The sequence below is a fragment of the Delphinapterus leucas genome, chromosome 4 (genome assembly GCF_059928025.1).
Source record: "Delphinapterus leucas isolate spDelLeu-1000000601 "Yukka" chromosome 4, BTC_Dleu_Yukka2, whole genome shotgun sequence".
NCBI lineage: Eukaryota > Metazoa > Chordata > Mammalia > Artiodactyla > Monodontidae > Delphinapterus > Delphinapterus leucas.
In genome coordinates, this window is record NC_143132.1 from 140,391,857 (window position 1) to 140,413,326 (window position 21,470).

The 21,470-nt window shown below is 49.7% G+C and overlaps 1 protein-coding gene across 1 annotated transcript in view; it reads right to left on the reverse strand.

Moving 5' to 3' along the window:
• Positions 1–3,079: 3,079 nt before the first annotated feature.
• RFTN1 (raftlin, lipid raft linker 1) overlaps positions 3,080–21,470 on the reverse strand; it is a 210,594-nt gene continuing 192,203 nt past the window's right edge. The window contains exons 8-10 of the mRNA XM_022561725.2: positions 14,652–14,755; positions 12,211–12,292; positions 3,080–4,491 (exon numbers count right to left, since the gene is read on the reverse strand). Of these exons, the coding sequence (XP_022417433.2) occupies positions 4,084–4,491; positions 12,211–12,292; positions 14,652–14,755 (594 nt within the window). The 3' untranslated portion in view covers positions 3,080–4,083. The remainder of the gene's footprint in view (positions 4,492–12,210; positions 12,293–14,651; positions 14,756–21,470) is intronic.

Here is a 21,470-nt window from a genome sequence, read left to right on the forward strand (position 1 = left end):
GGGTCTGCTATGCTTTATAACAGCCCATTGGGCTGCACAGTGGTGGCCACAGTGCCTATGGCAGCTACTTGGGTCCCCACCTCCGTACCCTGATCACCCCTGAAAACACCCCATTCCTTCCAGACCCACTGTGACAGCTGCAGCCCCAGAGACTAATGACCACATGCACAAGCCTTACGCCAAACCCTGCAAGTCTTCGCAACTTTGGTCACCGGGACCTTGTCAGTGCCAACAATAGCCTTTTTCCCTGTTGGCAACCACAGCAAAGTAAAATTTCCTTCAGGAATCCCCACACTTAAAAGGGACATGCAGGATGTAGGGACTGGGATTTAGGGGCTTATTTACTTTTTGTAACAAGCATCTCATTTCACACGGAACAAGCTGTGATTCGACTCATGGCTGTCCTGCGGCCGTGGGTCTCACCCTTGGCTGCACCATAGAATTCTGGGGGGTTTTACAAATCCCAAGGCCCAGGCCACTCCCCAGGGAAACCACCCACAGTCTGCTTATTGAAAAATATATCCAACTCTGGGTGATGCAAGGCATCCACCTGAAGGGTGCAGCTGGGAGTCTATGCTTTTCAGAGTTGAGAGATGGGCGTGGTTTTTGTCCCAGCCTGCTGCTATGGAGCCTATTTTTCAAGAGTCATGATCCTTTAAGATATGGGCTAAGAGGTAATATTTGTATTAAATCAAAATACTATATAGATGTTTCTGAGTATAATTGTGGAAAATGTCATTTTAAAATAACTTTAAAAAAACATCTTCTTTAAAACTATCTATTTTTTAAAAACTGTCTTAAAATACCTAGAAATAAACCTGCCTAAGGAGGCAAAAGACCTGTACTTGGAAAACTATAAGATGCTGATGAAAGAAACTGAAAATGACACAAACAGATGGAAAGATATACCGTGTCCTTAGATTGGAAGAATCAATATTGTCAAAATAACCATACTACTCAAGCCAATCTACAGATTCAACACAATCCCTATCAAATTACAGAACTAGAACAAAATTTTTTTTTAATTTGTATGAAAATATATGTACATATTCCTTTACCTTCTCAAAGCAATCTTGAGAAAGAAAAGCAGAGCTGGAGAAACCAGGCTTTCTGACTTCAGACTATACTACAAAGCTACAGTCATCAAAACAGTGTGGTACTGGCACAAAAACAAATATAGATCAATGGAACAGGACTAAAATAAACCCATTCACCTATGGTCAATTAATCTACCACAAAGGAAGCAAGAATATACAATGGAGAAAAGACAGTCTCTTCGAAAAGTGGTGCTGGGAAAACTGGACAGCTACATGTAAAAGAATGAAATTAGAACATTCTTTAACGCCATGCACAAAAATAAACTCAAAATGGATTAAAGACCTAAATAAGACCAGATACTATAAAACTCCTAGCGGAAAACATAGGCAGGACCCCCTTTGACATAAATCGCAGCAATATCTTTTTGGATCCGTCTCCTAGCGTAATGGAAATAAAAACAAAAATAAACAAATGGGACCTAATTAAACTTAAAAGCTTTTACACAGCAAAGGAAAGCATAAATAAAATGAAAAGACAACCTACAGAATGGGAGAAAATATTTGCAAATGATGCTACTGACAAGGGATTCATTTCCAAAATAAACAGACAGCTCATACAGCTCAATATCAAAAAAAAAACCAAAACAAAAACCAAACAACCCAACTAAAAGTATGAGCAGACCTAAACAGACAATTCTCCAAAGAAGACATACAGATGGCCAAACGCACATGAAAAGATGCTCAATGTCGCTAATTATTAGAGAAATCCAAACCCAAACTACAGTGAGGTATCACCTCACGCCAGTCAGAATGGCCATCATCAAAAAGTCTACAAATAAATGCTGGAGCGGGTGTGGAGAAGAAGGAACCCTCCTACACTGTTCATGGGAAAGTAAATTGGTACAGCCGCTATGAGGAACAGTATGGAGGTCCCTTAAAAAACTAAAAATAAGGCTACCATATGATCCTGCAATCCCACTCCTGGCATATATCTGGAGAAAACCATAATACGAAAGGATACGTGTACCCCAATGTTCATTGCAGCACTATTTACAATAGCCAGGACATGGAAGCATCCTAAATGTCCACTGACAGATGAATGGATCAAGAAGATATGGTACATATATACAATGGAATACTACTCAACCATAAAAAAGAATAAAATAATGCCATTTGCAGCAACATGGATGGACCTAGAGATTATCGTACTAAATGAGGTAGGTCAGATAGAGAAAAATATCATATGATACCGCTTATATGTGGACTCTTTTTAAAAATGATACAAATAAACTTATACACAAAGCAGAAGTAGACCCACGTAGAAAACAAACTTAGGGCTACTGAAGGGGAAGGAGGATGGGAGGGATCAATTAGGAGTTTGGGATTAACATATACACACTACTATGTATAAAATAGATAACCAATGAGGTCCTACTGTATAGTACAGGGAACTACTCAATATTTTGTAATAATCTATAAGGAAAAAGAATCTGAAAAATACATATACATGTATAACTGGAAAAAAAAAAAACCCTATCTTCTTTTCGAACAGAGCCTTCAGCCTTTCTGTAAGCTCTGGGGCTTGGGTGTGAAGTTTGCTCAAAAATCAAAAGGAAAACGACTGTACAATGTGGCTGTGTAAGGGTTTTCAATTCTGCCCTATAAAAATATATTAAAATGTGTTTTATTTTAGCAAATTTGCAAGCAGGTAAAAGACTTACCTCATTAAATAATTTACTTAAAAGCTTGGAGACATGCTTAGAAATTGACGTGGGGCTTCTTATTTGTTTTAAAAAGGTACTTGTCTCCACCACCCCGGGGTGATGGGAGATGGCCGTGCCCTGACTTACCTGGTGGCACCTGAATCCCGCTTTTTGTCTTCTTTCTACAAATGACGAGAAAGCAGAGCATGCTCAGCTGGCTCCGCTGCTTCCACAGAAGCTTTGATCTCTACTCCAAAGTCATCCAGCTGCTGCCAGGAGTTAGAAACTTAGGAAGCGTGAATAGGGGACACGAGGCTATAGGACTTGTCGCTGCAACATGATAAATACTCAATACTCACAGTGCAGTAAACTCATAGATGATTTATTGCTTTAAGTAACTAAACAAGAAAGAGAAGAGACAGGATGTTGGTCAAGACGGTTGACACTCTCTCCAAGGTTTGCCAGCTGCATCTACTTAAAGCCACATTCTGGACGATATAAACACATCATAGCATACATGGGAAGTGACTTGGCTAATGACACATGATTAAAATAGCACGTTACAAGGGCTCGCCGCCAGTCGGTTTGCCTTGAAATGACAGAAAGAACGTGTGTTCATGTGATGTGCTGAATACAAAATCTTTAAAAAAATTTTTGGCATTAACACTAAGACAGAATACTTTCTTGGACATTCTGCAAGAGTGGGTACACACAGAGAATTACCTCTTCATTTTCAGATTACCAGTATCTATGGGAACACTTGGAGAAAAGCCAGGAGGTGGGGCACCTCCCCTCCCAATGTTATTTTCTTTGCCAAAGCAGCAAGGTCCGGCGGGGTTAGACGGAGAAAGGCAGCCCGACTGGGCACCAGGGGTTGTTACAATCACCAAGTAGCTGCAGCAGACAGCACGGGCTGGACGCGGCCATCTCGGGGTGTGGGGATGGACGACTCAGCCTTGACTCGTAGCCAGGGAGGCCCGGGGATTTGGCCCAAAGGCCCCCTGGAGGCTCTGGGTGGGGGTGGGCCCAGGCACTGGATGGCCCAGCCCCTCCCTGGAGGAGTGGTGTGGAGCCGGGGCTGGGCCTCCAGCCTGCATGTCTGGAAGTAACCCGTCCTCTTGTGTTCTAACACCAGGGCCTTACGACACATTTCAAATGGATGTGCAGAAACCAACACTGTCAGGGAGCCAGCTCCTCCTCGGAGGGCTCAGGTAAGCTCGCAAGGAGAGGTCAAGCCAAGCCGAAGGGTAACACGTGACACCAGGGCCCATCAGCCCCCAGCCCAGCTGGCACTGTGCCCCAGGTCTGCCAGCTCTTCACGCCTCAGCACCACCTGCTGAGCCTCAGTTGTCCTCTGCTGCTGCGGGCTCTGCAGCCACCTCCTCAGCATCCCCCTCCCCGGCATCCTCTCTAGGATCAGGACTGGGGTGCCCAGAGCAGCCCCCTGCCGGGGCGGGGCTGTGGCCGAAGGGACCGTTCTGCACGGCCCCAGCCTCCACCCAGAGCCGGCCGTCAGGACACAGCTTTTCTCCCGGGACCTCCGCCTGCACGGGGACCTTCACCTCCGCGGAGGCCCAGTCCTCCTGCTGCAGCCCCGGCACACGGTTTTCCACGTCTCCGGCTTTGGGAAACTGGTCTTCTAGATTCCTCTCATTTTCCTCTGCTTGCTGCTTTTCTCTGGCACCGAGTTTACCTCTGGATTTCCTCATCTGCCTGTTGTGCATTTCGTCTCGGGAGAATCGCCACTGAAACTAGAAATCAGAGACGATGGGGATAAATACACGCATCCTCTGTGAATCTAGAGCTTCCCCTGGATATTTGTTTGCATTCACGCCCACGTCACCTCTGGCAGCAAGACGCAATGCCCGGTATTCCCGGAGCAGGGCAATCCTGGCACCAAACCGAATCACAGCCCAAACGTCACACCCACCCAGAGCCTGCCGATCCTGCCATGGCGTGTATTTTAGATGTGGATTCCAGGGTTTTGTAGGGGACGAGGGGTATTTCTTTCAGCTGGCCCCATAACAAAGGCCTGGGAAAGAAGGTGCTGAAATCCTATCGTTTGGAGGACCAGGGTGGGTGAGGGGACACGGGCCTGTTCTTCCTAAGTGCCAGGGCTCCGGCCACTCCTTTCCACTCTGAGCAGCTACAGATACTACGCACTGGTCACCACCTCATCAGCTCACCCCAGCCAGAAGGGCACTGAACCCGGGTGCTCAGGTCCCCCTGTAGGATGGGCAGGCTGACAGCCCCCAGCCAAGCTCCTCTCTGAGTCCGGCCACCTCCCCAAAGGTCTCACTCCCTTCCGGGGGCAAGCTACGACCAATGACTGGTCCAGGCATGGACAACGGCCCATCCTCCTGTTTCCAACTCTGGGCAACTCTAAAAGACCATCCCTGCTCCAGAGCCACGATCACAGCCCAACATCTCCCTCTGCCCACTCCTGCGCCCTCCTTCCCCAACAGGTGTTGTTCCCAAGGGCACTCCCCCTAAAACCGCATCCAAATCCATCTCAGATGCTGCTTCCCAGGGAGCCCCACCTGCATTTCCCTGTGGGACAGGGAAGTCTATGGAGCTCAGAGAGGATCAAGCGCACAGTCAGCAACAGAGCTGGGCAAGGACGGGGTCACATCAAAGCCGTGGAGGGAGACCGCCCACGTGAAGAGTCCACCGCCCCCGCCCCAGACTGGCCTGTGTTCTCATCTATACAATGGGGGGAGTAACTCTAACTTAAATCAGGGTCGATAACCTTTTCTGTACAGAGGCAGGTAATAACTATTTTAAGCTTTGCAGCCTTATGTTCTCTGTTGCAGCCATTCAACTCTGCCATAGCACAAAAGCAGTCATGGGTAACACGTGAGCAAACGGGCATGACTGTGTTCCAATAAAGCTTTATCTACAAAAACAGGCAGTGGGCCGGATTTGGCCTGAGAGCCGTAGTTTGCCAAACTCTGCCTTAGAGGGTATTTATTTCGATTCAATGATGCAATAATCCACATAGCAGGCTTAGCACTGTGCCCAGCACACAATATACCGGTGTGTCTGCTGTTACCATTACTGACACAAGATGTGAGTCCAGAAGGTCAGGGATGCCATCTGTCCTCTGCACCCCTGCATCCCTGGGATACAGCATGGAGCCTGGCGCAGAGAAGGTGCTCAAAACCTTTTGTGAGATGGATGAATGGAAGGACGGCAGAGCCCGGTCAAGCTAGCCAAGCTCCCTGTTTCAGGGGAGCCGGTCCTGAAATTTTAAGAGTCAAAACACAGCTTGGGGCTTAGTGAGGAGTTACTGGTGCATCCACACATCAGGTCTGGCTGATCTCCAGAAAGAGAAATTAATTTGAGGAAGAAAAGAGGGGAAAAAATTCAAAGTCTTGCTGAGTCTGCTGACAGCAGGAGCTGCTCTGGAGGAAGACAGTTTGGGAGCCTGTGTGCTTGGAATAAATCCGGGCGAATGAGCTGCAGCAGACACAGAAACGTGAAGGGTAGTGAAGGAAGACTCGGAGAAATGGGTCCCTGTGTTTACAAGAGAGGGATGCACTCCTGGGTAACAACGCAGCGAGAACTGTGGCCTTCTTCCACTCCCCAAACATAAGGGGTCCCCCAGTCTTCCTGAGCAAAGGCCCCTCTGAGCCCTGCCATCCTGGGGCCCCGGTCCCCGGTGCTCAGAGTCAGAGGCCGGGAGCTGCGTGCTGCACACCTGGGGTGACACCAGCCACAGGGTCCTGGGGACGTGCCACGCCCAGCTGTGAGAGGCACGGAGAACAAGAGCGAAGCCCCGAGAGTGCTGGGTGGGGGAGGACTGGAGTCAGGAGGCCCCAGGGAGAGACGGGTCTTGCTGGGAAGAGAATCGGGGGCCTGGACCCTGGGCAAGGGCCTCGGCCACCCCGCAGGTGCAGCTCCGGGCCCCAGGGACACGTGGTTGCGCTTGAAGTTCCACTTCTTTCTTTCGTTTCATTTCTTTCCACTTGAGTCGCAGCACACTGGTTTCACCAAATATGGACTTAAATCTAAGCCATTCTGTGACTGAAAGAAAAATAAAGGGAGCCATCCGTTCAAATGACTTCTGGCGAGGCTAGAGAGGGGAGCCCGGGGGGGCAGTTGCACCATCAGTGGAAAACCATTTCCTAAGGCTTTACCATGCATAGATAAATCTGAGTACTTTGCTAGGAAGAAGCAAAAATGTGCTATGTGAATTCTTAAAAATCTGCCAACTTTGTGGCGTTTTCGGTGGTAGAAGTCTACTTCCTCAAATAAGACATCTGCCTAAACACACTCAGGGCTCCGAGGCTGAACACAACCTGGGGTTCGTGTGTTGAGCCCCTTTTGGACAAGACTGGTAAATTTGAATATTCCATCAAAGAAGAGGAAAAAGAGTGAAGTGCGTGCTGAGGTTAGGATTTAACATTTATCCTGTCTTCCTCCACCCGCCCTCCCTGCAAATCCCAAATGAGTTCACCTACAGCGTTGGCTGGGTTTCCCCAGGGCACTCCTTTTTGGGGGCTCTCTTGTACGATGGCTGATGGACTTCCCTCTGGGGGTAGTTTGAGTTTCTTCCACCCAAGCCATGAGTTTGCAACAATGGACCCCCTCTGCAGGTGAAGTGGTGCCTCAGACCCCAACCCAAAGGCACCCACTTCAGTAGACACTGCCAAGCAGGCATCTTGGGGCCCCCTAAGCACCAGTGCAGGACCAGGACCTCTGACCTCAGCACAGATGCTGCAGCCTCCAGTGCCAGCCCTGCATGGCTCTTGGGTACCAGCTCTTGGGTACCATGCAATCATGCTTCATAACTGCTGCCTTGTCGTGTGCAGAAGCTGCTGCATTTTAATTCCAGCCCAAATGGAAGAGCCTTTTTTTTTTTTTTTTTAATGGCTGTCTCCAAACAGACCCTCTGCATTTTGCATGTTCTTAGAAAAAGGCCAGTCAAACGGGCCTATATATAGCGATCTGAGAGGCAGTCAACTCTCGGAGAAGCTAGAGGAAGTTTTACTTTTGCCAGAAAACTGGGGAGATTGCTTCGGCTGAAAGGCCCTAAATGCTAAGACACCAAAGCATTACACGTAGTGTGGTGGCTAAGACCCCGGTTCAAACCTCGGTTCTGGCATTCGTTAGCTGTCTGTCTTTGGGCAAGTTATTCATGTCCAAAAGAGCTGCCCCTGCCCCCAGGTCTGGGTGTACACCCCGGGGGCCAACCCACACCGTAGTGGATGGGCACAGCACCCTCTGCGGGTGGGCGGTGTATAGCTGTGCCCATTCTACCTGTGCCAGACTCCATCCTGGACCCTGGCTATTTTCTAATGCAAACCCGATGTCCTCTCAGAGGCTGCTCTTGCTATAAATAGACAACAGACTCATGGTTCCTCCGGTGCCTGGCCATATCCAGTTTCCTGTAGAGGATCACACTGCATTGATCTCCTGATATAATACGACAGAAGGACACAGACCGGAAAGGGCCTGTGGCGGGCACACCAGCCACTTTCTTCAGGACCCTGCCTGGGCTGCTGGGCAGAGAAAGATTTGGGACTGTCCATGCCGAGCTGGATGGGAACTACTCCAGCCAATGTTTTTCTGTCCTTCGGAGTCATCCCAGAAAAATCTGCCAAGCCAAATGTCTTCGAGGACTGCACCGTTTTCTGTGTCCTCAGATGGGGAGTGGTGATGTCACTGACTCCCCAAGCTGCCCGGGGTTCCCAAGCCACCACAGCTGTCCCGGTGCTGCAGCCAGGTCACCCGGAGGCTCTGGCTGGAGTCTTCTCCTTTCCTTCTCTCCTTTTGAAGAGGGCATTCTCATGAAGCAGGGAAGTAGCAGTGGCCCGAACTCAGGGTCTATATAATCTAAAAGCTAAATGTTCTGAGTGTCTCACACTGGGACAAGCTTTCCCATTTCCCTGAATCCCCAAAGCGGTACTCTCATTAGGCATTGTTAGCACCATTATTATGATGAGCATGTAGAGGTTCAGAGGGGTTAAGTAACTTGCCCAAAGTCACAGTCTTTACGGAACAACCAAAACTACAGTTGGCCCTTGGACGATGCAGGTCCACTTACACGCGGATGGTTGGCAAGAGTAAAAACTACAGTGCTGTTCGGTCAGTGGTTGGTTGCATCCTCGGGTCAGTGAACCTTGGATACGGAGGGCCCACTACAAATTACACTCGGATTAACCTCCACGTTGTTCAAGGGTCAACTGTATTTCAGATCCGAGGTGGTAGAGCTTTCCGTGCGCAGGCTCTGAGGGGAGAACTGTAGCATCCACAGCCTGAAGGATGCATCACAGCCTGAGCAGTTCCAGGGCGAGTCTCTGAACCCAACCAGCAGCTGCAAGTTGAGCAGGGTGGATGGGCCTTCCTGAGCCAGGTGTGTGTGTGGCACGTGAGTGTACTGCCGGTACCTAAACTGAGAAAAACCCCGACTAGCGGTCCATGCCAGAAGTGCGTGCAGAAAAGGAAAAATCCTCCGCTTTACAGCAGCGTGTGTGTCCAGAGCTCCACGTCAGCAGGGCTGGTGATTTCATTCACACATTAAGAAACCATCCGTATCTGTCTCCACTTCAAGTAATTTAGTGGGAAGGCAGACTTCTCCCGTGTCGTAGAAATCACCTGTTACCTTCCAAGGAGGTTAATATTTGCTTTGAAAGCCACACTCAGAGGTACACAGAGAGGTTTCTTTCAAACGGTGAAAGGTCTTGACTGGAGGCTTTTGTCCACTTGGCTGATTAAAGAGGACTAAATATGCTGCATCCTTGATGTTTGAATCTTGCAATCTCTTGTCTGAAATTTCAGTGCTAGACATCCTGTGCATGTCCCAGGCTCAGAAGTTTGATTATTCACTCATTGACCCAGCAAGTATTTGTTGAGTGCTAACTACAAGCCAGGCATTGGGCATACAACAGTGAGGACCAAAAGGGTCTGTTCTCACAGAATGAACGTCTGATTCTACTGGTGGAGGATTGATCACAGATAATTAGAAACGGAGAGGAGAGGAACGTGGCTCTTCCCAGTGAATCACAGAGGAGCCTGGCTTGGTCTAAATGGAGAGAACACCATCCCCAAAAAATACAAAGGAAGAGAACATCTGGGGCAGAGGAACTGCCCAAGCAAAGGCCCTGTGGCAGCGAGGGGCATGGACGCGCATGAAGACCAGAGTGGCTGGAATGCAGAAGATGGGGGCCAGATCCCACAGGGCCGTGTGGACCACCGTACAGGCTTCCATCTTTATCTTAAGAAAACCCCAAAGCTTTAGAACCATTTTAAGCAGTGGAGTGACACGATTCAATTTACTTTTTTTTAAAGTTCACTTTGGCACTGAGTGGAGAACATATCTGAAGGGGACACCTGTCATCAGGAGATCGGAGGAGTAGTCCAGGCCGGTGGTGATGGAGAGAAGAGGGGGTTCCAGAGTGTCTAGGACCTAAAACAGATGTGCCTTAAGGACAGACTGAATATGGTGGGAAGGAGATGGAAGCACCGAGGGCGACCTCTAGGTGTGTGGGAGCCTCTGGGCCATGGAAGCGCTGTTCCTCTAAGGTCGGGGGGTGGGGTGAGTAGCCGCAGGGCAGGTGGAGCTGGGGTCCCAGGGGAGAAGCCAGGGCTGAACATGCAGAGGTAAGACTCGTTGACACAGGGGTGTTGAGTGAGATTTTCTCACTCTGGGGGTGGATGAGGTTTTCTAAGGAAGAGGTGAGAGAAAATGGGGAGAAACAGGGCTAGAAATGAGGAACTAGGTGGGAAACCAGGCGAGAGTGGTGGGACAGCCGAGAGAAAACAGTGCTTCGAGCGATGGAGGGTATGAACGGTGTCAGTGACGCGGGGTCTAGGGCACGGTGAGGATGGAGCCATGGCCAAGGGTGGGGGGGGCACCGTCTCCTGGGAGCAGGACGATGACCCGTCAGCTGAGCGAGGAGTGGGTGACGGGGGTGATGGGATGCTACAGTCCCCCCATCTGGGGCTGTAACAGTGAGGTGGCCTCCCCAGGTCACACAGAGAACAGTGCTTGTCACCCCAAGCCCTGGAATGAGCAGGTCTGCCCGGGTTCGTGCAGCTCACTGCGGGTGGACGTCTCTACCGACCAGAAAAGGCTGACTCCCAACTCCCTGGATTTCCCCTGAGGTACGCTGTTCTACTTTCTTACAGCAGCCTTAAAGCTCTACCCCTAACGTCTCCCTGCCCTCGGGTTTCCACTGGCTTGTCCCCTGGGTGAGATGCGCAGCCTTCACCAGGATCAAGCCGCCTGTCTGTCCTTTGGGATCTGCTGGCACCACAACCAGGACGCGCTGGCAGGAAAAGGCAGCACCACGCCCTCCTCGTCAGGGCAAAAGCTGGGCTTTGCCTGGCGTCTGGCGGGAGACCTCGGCGGTGCTGCTAGAATGTCCCTGCGTGAATGCACGCTGCTCCACAGCCCAGGCAAAGCTGTGGCTGGTGGCAGCCCGGGGCCATCCGTCTTCCAGCTGGTGGCTGGCTGCTCCTGGTGGGCAACGGTGGCTTCGGTGGCTGCCTCTGGTCTTCTGCTGCTGTCACCTGTCACACGGGCATCTCCGAGCTTGGAGAGCCCTTCCTCTGCACTGCACCCCAGCTGGCTCCGGAGCTACTTCCTTGGCGTTCCTCCCACCAGTGGCCCCCCCCTCGGATTTGTTGGCTGCAGAGGGGCTGCTCCAATCTGTTCACTTGCTTGGTGCTGCTGTCCGGGCTCTGTGTCCCAAGAACAAGAGGAACCGCGGGTGGGGAGCTCGGGGATGGTGCCCGGCGAGGGGACGGGCGGGTCTGGTGGGCTCTGCCCCACAGTGTGGCCTTGTCCGTCACAGGGGGAGCCAGCTGGCTCCAGGGGCCTGGCAGGTTCCCTCGACTCTCTTCCCGAGTGACCGTGAACACGGGGGTGTGAGGCATCAGAATCATGTCACACAAGGGGAGGACTTGGCCTCAGTCTCAGGAAACACGGGAAAAACTGAGAACAGCCACGTCTCTCAGTGCCACTGTTCACGTGATGTCCAGGGAGAGGGGGAAGGCCCCTGGCCATTCCAGGACAGCCTGGCCTGAGGACTCAATCCACAGGGGAGATGCCCTCTGTCTGTACGAGCCACTGCCACTCAAACCTGCAGGGCGGGGTCTGTGGGGAATGTGGTCTGGCAGGTTCTCTCTGCCAAGCTCCCCAAACTTCTGATGTCCCAAGGGACCCAAGGGCAGGGCAGGGCGTCAACCAGCTTGTAACGAGATTAAGAGATACAGAGAAGCTGGGCGTGAGCTCAGCCGTCCCAGCCCGAGTCGCACTGCAGCTGACTTCCCACTCCCCCTTCAGTCTCGTGAATGCTGGTGGCCTGAGCATCCTCGCAGGAGGAGACCGGCGACAAGGCCCTCCGGCGCTCCGGCGCCCTCACCTGCCCCGGATGTGACTCATGTCACTGAGGGGCTCAGGTGTCCCTGGGCTCTGGTGAGCAAAACAGAGCAAGCAAAACAAAGCAGCCAAGGTCACTCACCTTTGATTCCTTCTTCTTGATTTTCTGAGGTAGACGCGGTCTCTGAAGAAAGACAATCTGCTTGGTGGATACGTTCCCCTCCCTGTAACACAGGCAGAGCTGAGAATGCGTCCTTTATACCTAGAGGAGCCCCGCACCTCACACGGAGGCCGCCATCCTGAACTTCATCCAGGCCGGCTGCCCGTGGGAAGGAAGGTGGCCGCTCGAGGGTGAGAGGTCGGAGGTCAAGGAGCCCCCCACCTTCCCACCCCCAGGCCACCCACACTTGCTTGCTATCGCAGGGGCCCAACTAAACCTTTGTGTGCATCCTTGAAAGGCAGCTTCCTGGCTGAAAACCCCCTTTCCCGTGATGTGAAATGACAGCTACCATCTTGGCCAAATGATGACAAAGTGGCCTCAGTGAATATCAGAGGGTGGAGGCCTCTTCCAAGTCTCTTTGGGAATGAGGCCGAGGAGGGACCTGGTTGGCCTGGGATGGGTGGCCAGTGAGGACCTGAGCGATTACAGGAGCTTGGGCAGAGGGCCTGGCTGTGCACGGGTCCCGGCCACCACCCTGAGTCACCCTGAGTCACCCTTGTGAGCAGCGGGAACTGGCATTAACGAATGGGCTGGGGGCACTATTCATTTTTATGGCACAGGGGGTGCGCCTTCCTCCCAGGAAGGTAGGCTCTCAAGGAGCTGCCTTTAAAGGTGCTAGAAATACTGTGATAGAGATCATTGTTTTCTGGCCACCGCGAACCCCGCGCCTTCGGATCACTTTCTTAAACCTCTATTTGGCAAACGTCTTCTCTGCTGAGGTGATGTGTCACTACATGGGGTGCTGGAGGGAAAGGAGGTAGAGGACACTAGCATTTTCTATTTTGTGCTCCAGCCGGGCTGGGCGATTGCACCCGACGCTCCAAACAATGGGACCCCTACTTCCACCAACGGGACAGGACAGGACAGCTCAGCTTGGTCAAGGAGCAGGCCGGGGGTCACACAGCGGGGATTCTGCCCGGTCCCATGTACTCTCCACTCCACTGCAAGGGTCATTTAAGGACAGGAAGGTGGAGGACCATGGAGGCTTATTTAGAATGTGGGACTGCTTGAGACAGAGAGCCCGTCCCTACCCTCCGGGCTGCGAGCACAGAGCCAGCGGGGGCTTCACGTTCAAATACATTCTCAGGGGGGCTCTTGTCCTCTGGAACGGAAGGCAGGCAGCATTCTTAGTTGCATGGACTAGGAAACTGGCTCAAAGAAGCTACGTGGACTTGACCAAGGTAGACAGCAATCGGCCGACTCAGGACTTGGGTTCAAGCTCTAGGTCACAAATCCGGAGTTCCTTCCCCTCCACGGCACCACCCTGTGCCCACAGAAATCTTGGCCAAGAAGCAGTACGGAAATCTCCCGGTGGCGCAGGGCCCAAGGGCAGCTGCAGACTGGCTCCTGCAGCTGCACAGGCCCGGGGGGTGGGGGACGTGATGAGGGCCCAGGAGAGGCAGTGATGGGCGCCCACACTCCTGTCTCTGTCTGTGCTCTGGGGCTGCACTGCCTGCTGTCCCCCAGGTCACTAGGCTTGCCTCAGGCCATCCATCACCTGCGGGCGTGAGCACGCAGCAGGACTCAGGTAGCGTGGGGCTGAGGACCATGGGAGGGGGTACCCCCAGAGGTCAGCAAAGAGGTGGCCCGTTGTAGACTGAGGGTCTAGTCGCGGGTTCTGCCACTTGCTGGCTGTGTGGCCTTGGGTATGTGATGGAGCCTCTCTGAGCCTCAGCTTCTTCATCTGTAAAATGGGAACCACATCTATGCTCACCACCCCACAGGTAGTTAGAAGGACCAGCTTGATAGCAAACCCAAAAGACAGATGGAAGGGCTTTTAGGGTTCGTAAGACTAGGATAAGCCCACGGGCTCAAGGGACGGCAGGCAGAGCTGAGGGTGGACAAACGACCATGAACGTGAAATCGTAGGGAGGGCCACAGCCAGGGCTGAGACTCCAGGGCCTCACGTCCCCTTGGTGGGGCTACTGACCAGCTCCATGACCTTGGGCTAGCGCTTCAACCTCCCTGGCCACACTTTCCTCAGCTATAAAATCAGTTAAATACAACCAAAAAAATCCCACCTCACCTCACAGGATTTTTTGAGGACTCGATGAGACTTTGCATGCGTGCCAGCAACATGGCACACAGCAGAAGCTGAGTTTCTTTTGCATCTGAGAGCCCTGGGTCCCCTCAGCCCAGGTGACAGGCTAGGCAGCAACGGCTCACTGGCCGAGGCTCCCCACGTGGGAAGAGGGGTGCTCCGGGTGGGGGTAGTTAAGACTCTGAAATCCTGACCCTGCCGTTTCCCAGGTGGAGAACTGATGCAACAGCACCAGACTCACAGGGATTCAATAAGTTACGCACGGAAGAGCTTATGGCGAACAGTGCAAGTGTTCAGTAACAGTAATGATGGTTATTTTTACCTCGTTGTCTTGACGACTGGAGTTGGCAGCACACAAGTGAGTTGCCAGCCGTAGGCGGCCAGAGAGTTCAGCAGGGGCACGTAGTCTGTCTGCACCTCGACACCCTGGGGAGAAAGGCCACAGTCAGGGCTGCAGCTGCCTCAAGCCAATGACGTCTGAGGGACAGAGAGGGGACCGTCCAATCCACCAACCCAACAAAGCAGAAAGGGGCGGGATGCCCTGTAGCCTGGGGCCCTACTCCAGCTCCAAAGATGCTTCAAGAGCTTGGAGCCCAACTGCCAACATGGGATTTCTTTCCAGCCCCGACTCAGTCTGTGCAGTCGGCAAAGAGATAGAGCCAAAGGGTTGATCCATTCATTTTGTTTTATTCTTGTCTGGACAAATAGCTTCCTGTGAGTTTCACTGAAGAAACACCATCACTTCTCCTCCAAGAGGTACCTAAGCCCATGACAACACCCACCGCTTGGATGGTTTCAGAGCATCTTGTGGGGAGTTAAATTACATTTGACAAATGATCGAGTCATCTGCATCCAGCCACAGCGGCAACACACACACACACACACACACACACACACACACACCCCTGCACGTGCACACAAACAGGGAGCTTCACCTGTGTTACACATCCTGCCGTAAAGGAGTAGACGAAAGGTGTTTCATTTGGAATCAGGGAGGAGCGGACTGACGCTTGCCTTTCAATTTAAAAAGCCAGTCCTGCCCCCACAGGGAGACAATCCCACTGTGAGGCCGCCAGCCCGGGCCCCACATCCTGCCTTCTCGAGAGGCAGGCTAACTTCCGACTCCAGCCCCAGCCCTCCCTGCGCAGACTCTGCACCTAATCTCTGCTCGGTCAGCTCCTGGTAGTGGCTTCAAACACTGCTGACGTGTGTGTAGAGTCCTTCCAGCGGAGGCCGCCACAGGACTCATCCAGCAAGTACCTGGGAGCCCAGGTGGGTCGGAGGCGAGTGAAGGCACAGTCCTGCTGCTGGAGTTCAGTCCAGCAGAGGCCACGGCACAAACACGCATGTGACCGAAATAAAGAACAACCCACTGGCAGGGCCATGAGGCTGGACTGTTAGCAAAAAGATGGTGCGATTGTGGTCAGGGCGGGTTTCCTGGGGCTCAGGGGCTGGGTGGAGATGGACAGGCGGAGCTGGGGAAGAGGCATTCCAGGGGGGACCCCAGCACAGACAAATGGCAGACCGCGAGGGGCCTGGAGCGCTGAGAAGAGGCTCACCCGGGGAGCGGCACTGCTCAGAGGGGACCGCCCATGGCAAGGGGCTGTCCTGCTGGAGGCCTTTTGGGGACAGAACCAGGGGCCAGAAGAGACATGAGGGAACAACCAGCCCTGCTTCTCCCAATGGCTTTTAAAACTCCTATCACTGGGCATCCGTCCCAGCGTGGCTACTGGGCAACCAACGTACCCTTGGGGAGCCTCAACTATATAAAGTAAGTCTTGGCCTATGTCAGTGGTTCTCAAAGTGGGGTCCCCAAGCCAGCAGCATCACCTGGGAACTTGTTAGAAATAGAGTCTTGGGACCCCACCCAGACCTGCACAATCAGAAACTCTGGGGGTGGGACCCAGGGGTCTGGTTTTTTTTCTTTTCTTAATTGAAGTGCTGTTGAGTTACAATGTTATATTAATTTCAGGCATACCCCATAGTGATTCAATATTTTTATAGATTATACTCCATATCAAGTTATTATAAAATATATATTCCCTGTGCTGTACATTACATCCTTGTATCTTATCTATTTTATACATAGTAGTTTGTACCTCTTAATCCCCTTTACCTATCTTGCCCCTCCCCCCTTCCTTCTCCCCACTGATAACCACTAGTTTGTTCTCTATATCTGTGAGTCTGTTTCTGATTTGTTATATTCATTCATTTTATTTTTTAGATTTCACATATAAGTGGAAACATAAAGTATCTGTCTTTCTCTGTCTGACTTATTTCACTAATAAGCATACTACCCCCCGGGTCCATCCATGTTGCTGCAAATGGCATTATTTCGTTCTTTTTTATGGCTGCATAGTATTCCATTGTATATATGTACCACATCTTCTTTAGCCATTCATCTATTGATGGACACTTGGGTTTCTTCTGTATCTTAGCAATGATAAATGATGCTGCTATGAACACTGGGGTGCATGTATCTTTTCTAATTGGTGTTTTCTTTTCTTCGGATACATACCCAGGAGTGGAACTGCTGGATGATACGGTAGCTCTATTTTTTTTAGAGTGCTCCCAGTAGCTGAGATGCAGCTAAGTCTGAAAAGTACTGCCTAGATAATCAATTAGGTTTCTACGGATGACAGAAAAGAGTCTGCCATTTTGTGGCCAGAAATGATCAGCTGTTAACTTTTGAATTTCCTCGAAAGGAAAGCTGTTACCTTTCCTTTCATCCTCCGGGAGGGGAGAAGTCGGGGGACTTTGAAAGGCTCTGCTCTGTTACTAATACTGGTTCAGCAGAAAGCAATGGCGGGGGGAAGGGGAGAAGGTGGGGGACAAAAGAAGGGGGGTGGGCAAGGGGCAAGGGGCAAGGGAAGGAGGAGAGGAAGGGGAGTTAATGAAGGAGGGGAGCAGGAAGAAAAGGAAAAGAGAGGAGAGACAGGTACAAATACAACCAACTGACGGGAGAGGGACAGGCAACCCCACTCTGGCCCCGTCCCTGAAGCCCCCATTCAGGCCAGAGGCGGCAGCGGATGACCCAGCCACCCCTGTCTCTGCTGGTCCCCGGACACACGGGACCTCCCTTCCAGACCAGTTACGGCCAGTGTCCCTTGTGCTGGGCAGGGCCCCCACCACCTGCTGTGGCAGCTTTATCCTGAGAACCCATGCCCGCATCCCTGCATTCCTGATTTAAAGAGAAGAGAGAGAAAATGGTACATCCACACTCAAGCTCTGCAAGGTTAAGATTACTTGGGTCTATCAAGAATAACCTTCCCACTTTATCAAGCACTCCGACAAACCAGCCACAGACAGTCGCCATGGCAACCAGGACAAGCGTGGTGCTCACAAAGCCCTGAGTGGCAGGATGGAGTCCTTTTATTGGTGCCTGTGCCCCAGCCGGGTTTTCTCCTCGGCTACCCAGCACGGCGGGACAATGGGCACCCCCGAGGCAGCCTGACCCGCCTGCCCAGACAGGCCTCGAAGGGCTGCTTCTGCTTTGCTCTATTTTATTCCCCTCATTCACCATCTTAAAGAGAAAGACGGCAGGATTTCTCCCCAACAGCTTTTCCCCTAAAGGTAGGGGATGTCAGCCAGAGGGTACAGAATCATAAAGACTAAAAGGAAGAAGCGAAAACACAGCAAAACATGACCCTGCTTGAGAGAGCTGAGTTCAATCACAAGTGTTCCCAGCCGGCTGTCACAGGACGGGTTGAAAAGTAAAATACAAATGGTAGAGGGTGAGGTGTTTCATTCTGCCAGACTCTCCCACTCCAACCCTCTGGGCTGGTCTTGATTTAATTAACCGTTAATGTGGTTTTCCACAAGCACCTATCAAAGCCGGTTTGCATATTATCAACACAGTCAGAAGACGACATTTCTAAAATATGACATGAACTCCATGCAGTCAGTGGAAGAGGCTTTCAAGTCCATTAGCTGAGAAAGGTGGTAGGAAACGCATCGGATGGAAGGCTCTCTTTGATCTGCTTTTCTGTGACACTCCAGTGAGGAGAGAAAAGCACAAACAGCACTCCAAAGCCAGCCCGCTTATCAAACGAAAAGACATTTCTTTCTGGGAACAGGTGCAAAAATTTTAATTAACTCTCCACTCTCCTGTGTGGATACGTAATCTCCGATCACACCTGGAGTGTTAAAAAAAAAATGAAGCATGTCCTGTGGTTCTTTGACTTGTGTAAAAGGGTTTCATTTGTATTTATGGCTCTTCTTCCTTTGTTCCCTGTAATTTCTCCGTAGTTGCAAATCCACTAAAGAAACAGGCATCCGACACAACTTTCCCTTACCCTCCCAAAACAGAACAACACGATGTAGAGTTTACTAAGAAATGCATGTGTCTTTTGATCCTTTCAAAGATCCTTTGTGCAGGGGAATATTAGGAGGTAACACATTGGTCCAGTGAGAAAGTTTGTATCCTGATGGCAGTGTGCTCTTCTTTTCTTCTCCTTGTTTCCATTCTGGAAGAATCTGGGAGAAAAACAGCTTAAAAGATGATACTTTGCTCCTTATTCATGACTGTGAATGAAGAGAGGAATTCAATTTCTATGTCTGAAAAGTATGCAGGACTTCTGCGCTGGTCTCCACACCTGAAACAACGATTAGAGACAGCCACCAGCTGGGTGCTTCCCTTCCCTTCCCTTCCCGGAGAGGGCATGTGAAGCCGGAGGCCTGCAAGAGTCTTTTGTAAAATTGCTACCGAAGCACTAATGCCTAACACTAATTGGCAGGGCCTGTTTATATACTATTTCCTTACTTATCAATTTTAGGTATCTATTGATTTCCTACCATGGGAAATGAAGGCTTAGAGCTCCCATTCACATTTCTTACTTTCTCTTTCCTGATGCCCCAAATGGTTAGAATATAATTTTAATTAAATCAAAAGTCTGTGTTTGTGTTATTGCAAATATTGCTGGGTCAAGTAATGTACTGTGACCACACCTTTTTTTAAAAAATATATTTATTATTAATTTAAATATTAATATATTTATTTAAATATATTTAAATATATTTATATTAAATATATTTATTATTATAATTAAATATAAAATATAATATTATATTATAATTATAATATTATTTATATTAAATATTTAAATATATTTATTATTAAGTCCTTTATTTTTCCTGGAGTTAACTGTGGCCTCAGTTTTTTTCATCTGTGTGGTTTTACATGAACCCATCACTAATTCATTCCACATGTTCCAACACTTCTTCTTCCTGCCCATCAATAACTATCCCATGTACCTAAATATATTCTACTTTTTTCCACTTGGAGACATAATTTCTGGAACTTTCTGTACCCTTGCTTCAATCTGGTGTGGATGCTTCCCAGGACTGTGTTCTCCCTCCACTACTGTCTATGGCTGGTGTCTTCTCTGTTTTGACTTCCTCCTCATTTTGCTGGAGCATATCCTCTAGTGGCTCCCTAGGAAACAATGCCCTGGAAGTTACTGGCATCCCCGCACTCCTAAAAATGTCTTTGTCTTCACTTTTAACTAAGTTTGGGTACAGAAGTGTAGGCTGAAATCTGTTTTTTCTTTAACACTTTAGAAGTATTGCTCCACTAGCTTCTAGCTGTCAGTATTGCTACAGTGATAGCTACTTGGATTACTAATACTTTGAGTGTAACCTGTTGTGCTGCTTTGGAAGATTTTAGGATATTTTTCCCCGTGAAGTTCCAGAATTTCACAACATGCCTTCGTGTGTGTGTGTGTGTGTGTGTGTGTGTGTGTGTGTGTGTGTGTTTACTTAAAGGGCTGTACACTCAATGGCTTTGCACTCAAAGGATTCTTGTCCTTTGGCTCTGAAAAGTGTTTTGGTTTTCTTTTGTTGTTTTGATAATTTTTCTCTCTTCCATTTCTGTCTTCTTTCTTTCTGGACTTCCAATTAGTCGAAACGTAGGACCGATATGTTAATTTTATTACCTTTCCTTCCCCCTGTTTTCTTACTTTTTAAAAATTTTACCTTATGAAAGATGTCTTTTATTTTGTTTTCCAGTCTTTTTGTATGTTTTAAAATGTTCTGGTGCCCTATTTTCAGACCCCAAAGCTCTTTCTTCTCTTTTGAGCATTTCTTTTTTATAGCATCTTGGTTTTGTTTCACGGATATATATATTCTATTTCTATAAGTCGTTTCGTCTGATCCTTGAATTATCTCCGCAGTCACTAGGTTGCACAAGACAGAGGTTGGAGCCAGGGATCTTACCACACTGTGTAAGGACTTCACCACAATGCCTCAGTTTTCAGCTCTGCAGTTCACATCCCACCATCCTGCAGTGATTTAGGCTTCGAAGACCAGAGCTTTCCTCAGGATCCCTTCTACATCCAGGTGCAGCTTCCTCTACTTTGCTAAATTAATCCGCCTTCCTCCATGCACCTTCCATCTTCTAAAAATCTGTTGAAATCATACATCTACCACTTTCTCTTCTTCCAATCTTTTTGTTCTTGTGGGTATCTATCCATCCATCCATCTACCTACCTATCTATGTCTCTCTCTATGTCTCTATCTATCTATCTATCTATTATCTTCCTATCTAACCATCCATCCACCTATCTATATACCTATCTGTCTCTATGTCTCTATCTATCTATCATCAATCTTCCTATCCATCCATCCATCCACATACCTACTTACCTACCTACCTATGTCTCTATCCATCTATCTATCTATCATCTAAAGTCATTTTTCATTATTTGTGGGAGTTCTGTTCTATAATGTTGCCACAAACACTGAATTAGCAGATACTGAACCACTGTTCCTGGGGAAATACAGGGTTAGCTTCCTGTTAGCCTCTGGTCAGATTTGTAACTCACGCCTGAACAAAGCTTACCTAACACACATATTTGCCCCATAAGGCACATCTCAGCCCTCCTGTTCTTAGGAACACAGGACAGTACTGCACCACTATGCTTGGGGGCAACTTTATACAGTGAAATCACCAACAAAATGCACAAGCATGTGAAAAATGTGGCACTAAGTGAAATGCGAACAGGACACTTGTTTACAGCATGACAGCTGAAATGAGAAAGCTTAGCTGGGAACGTGCATGTCAGCAACATAATTTTTTTTTTGCCACTAAGCATACATCTGCAAGTGACTGTGAAAGCACCAAGAGTACTGATTTGGGGATTAC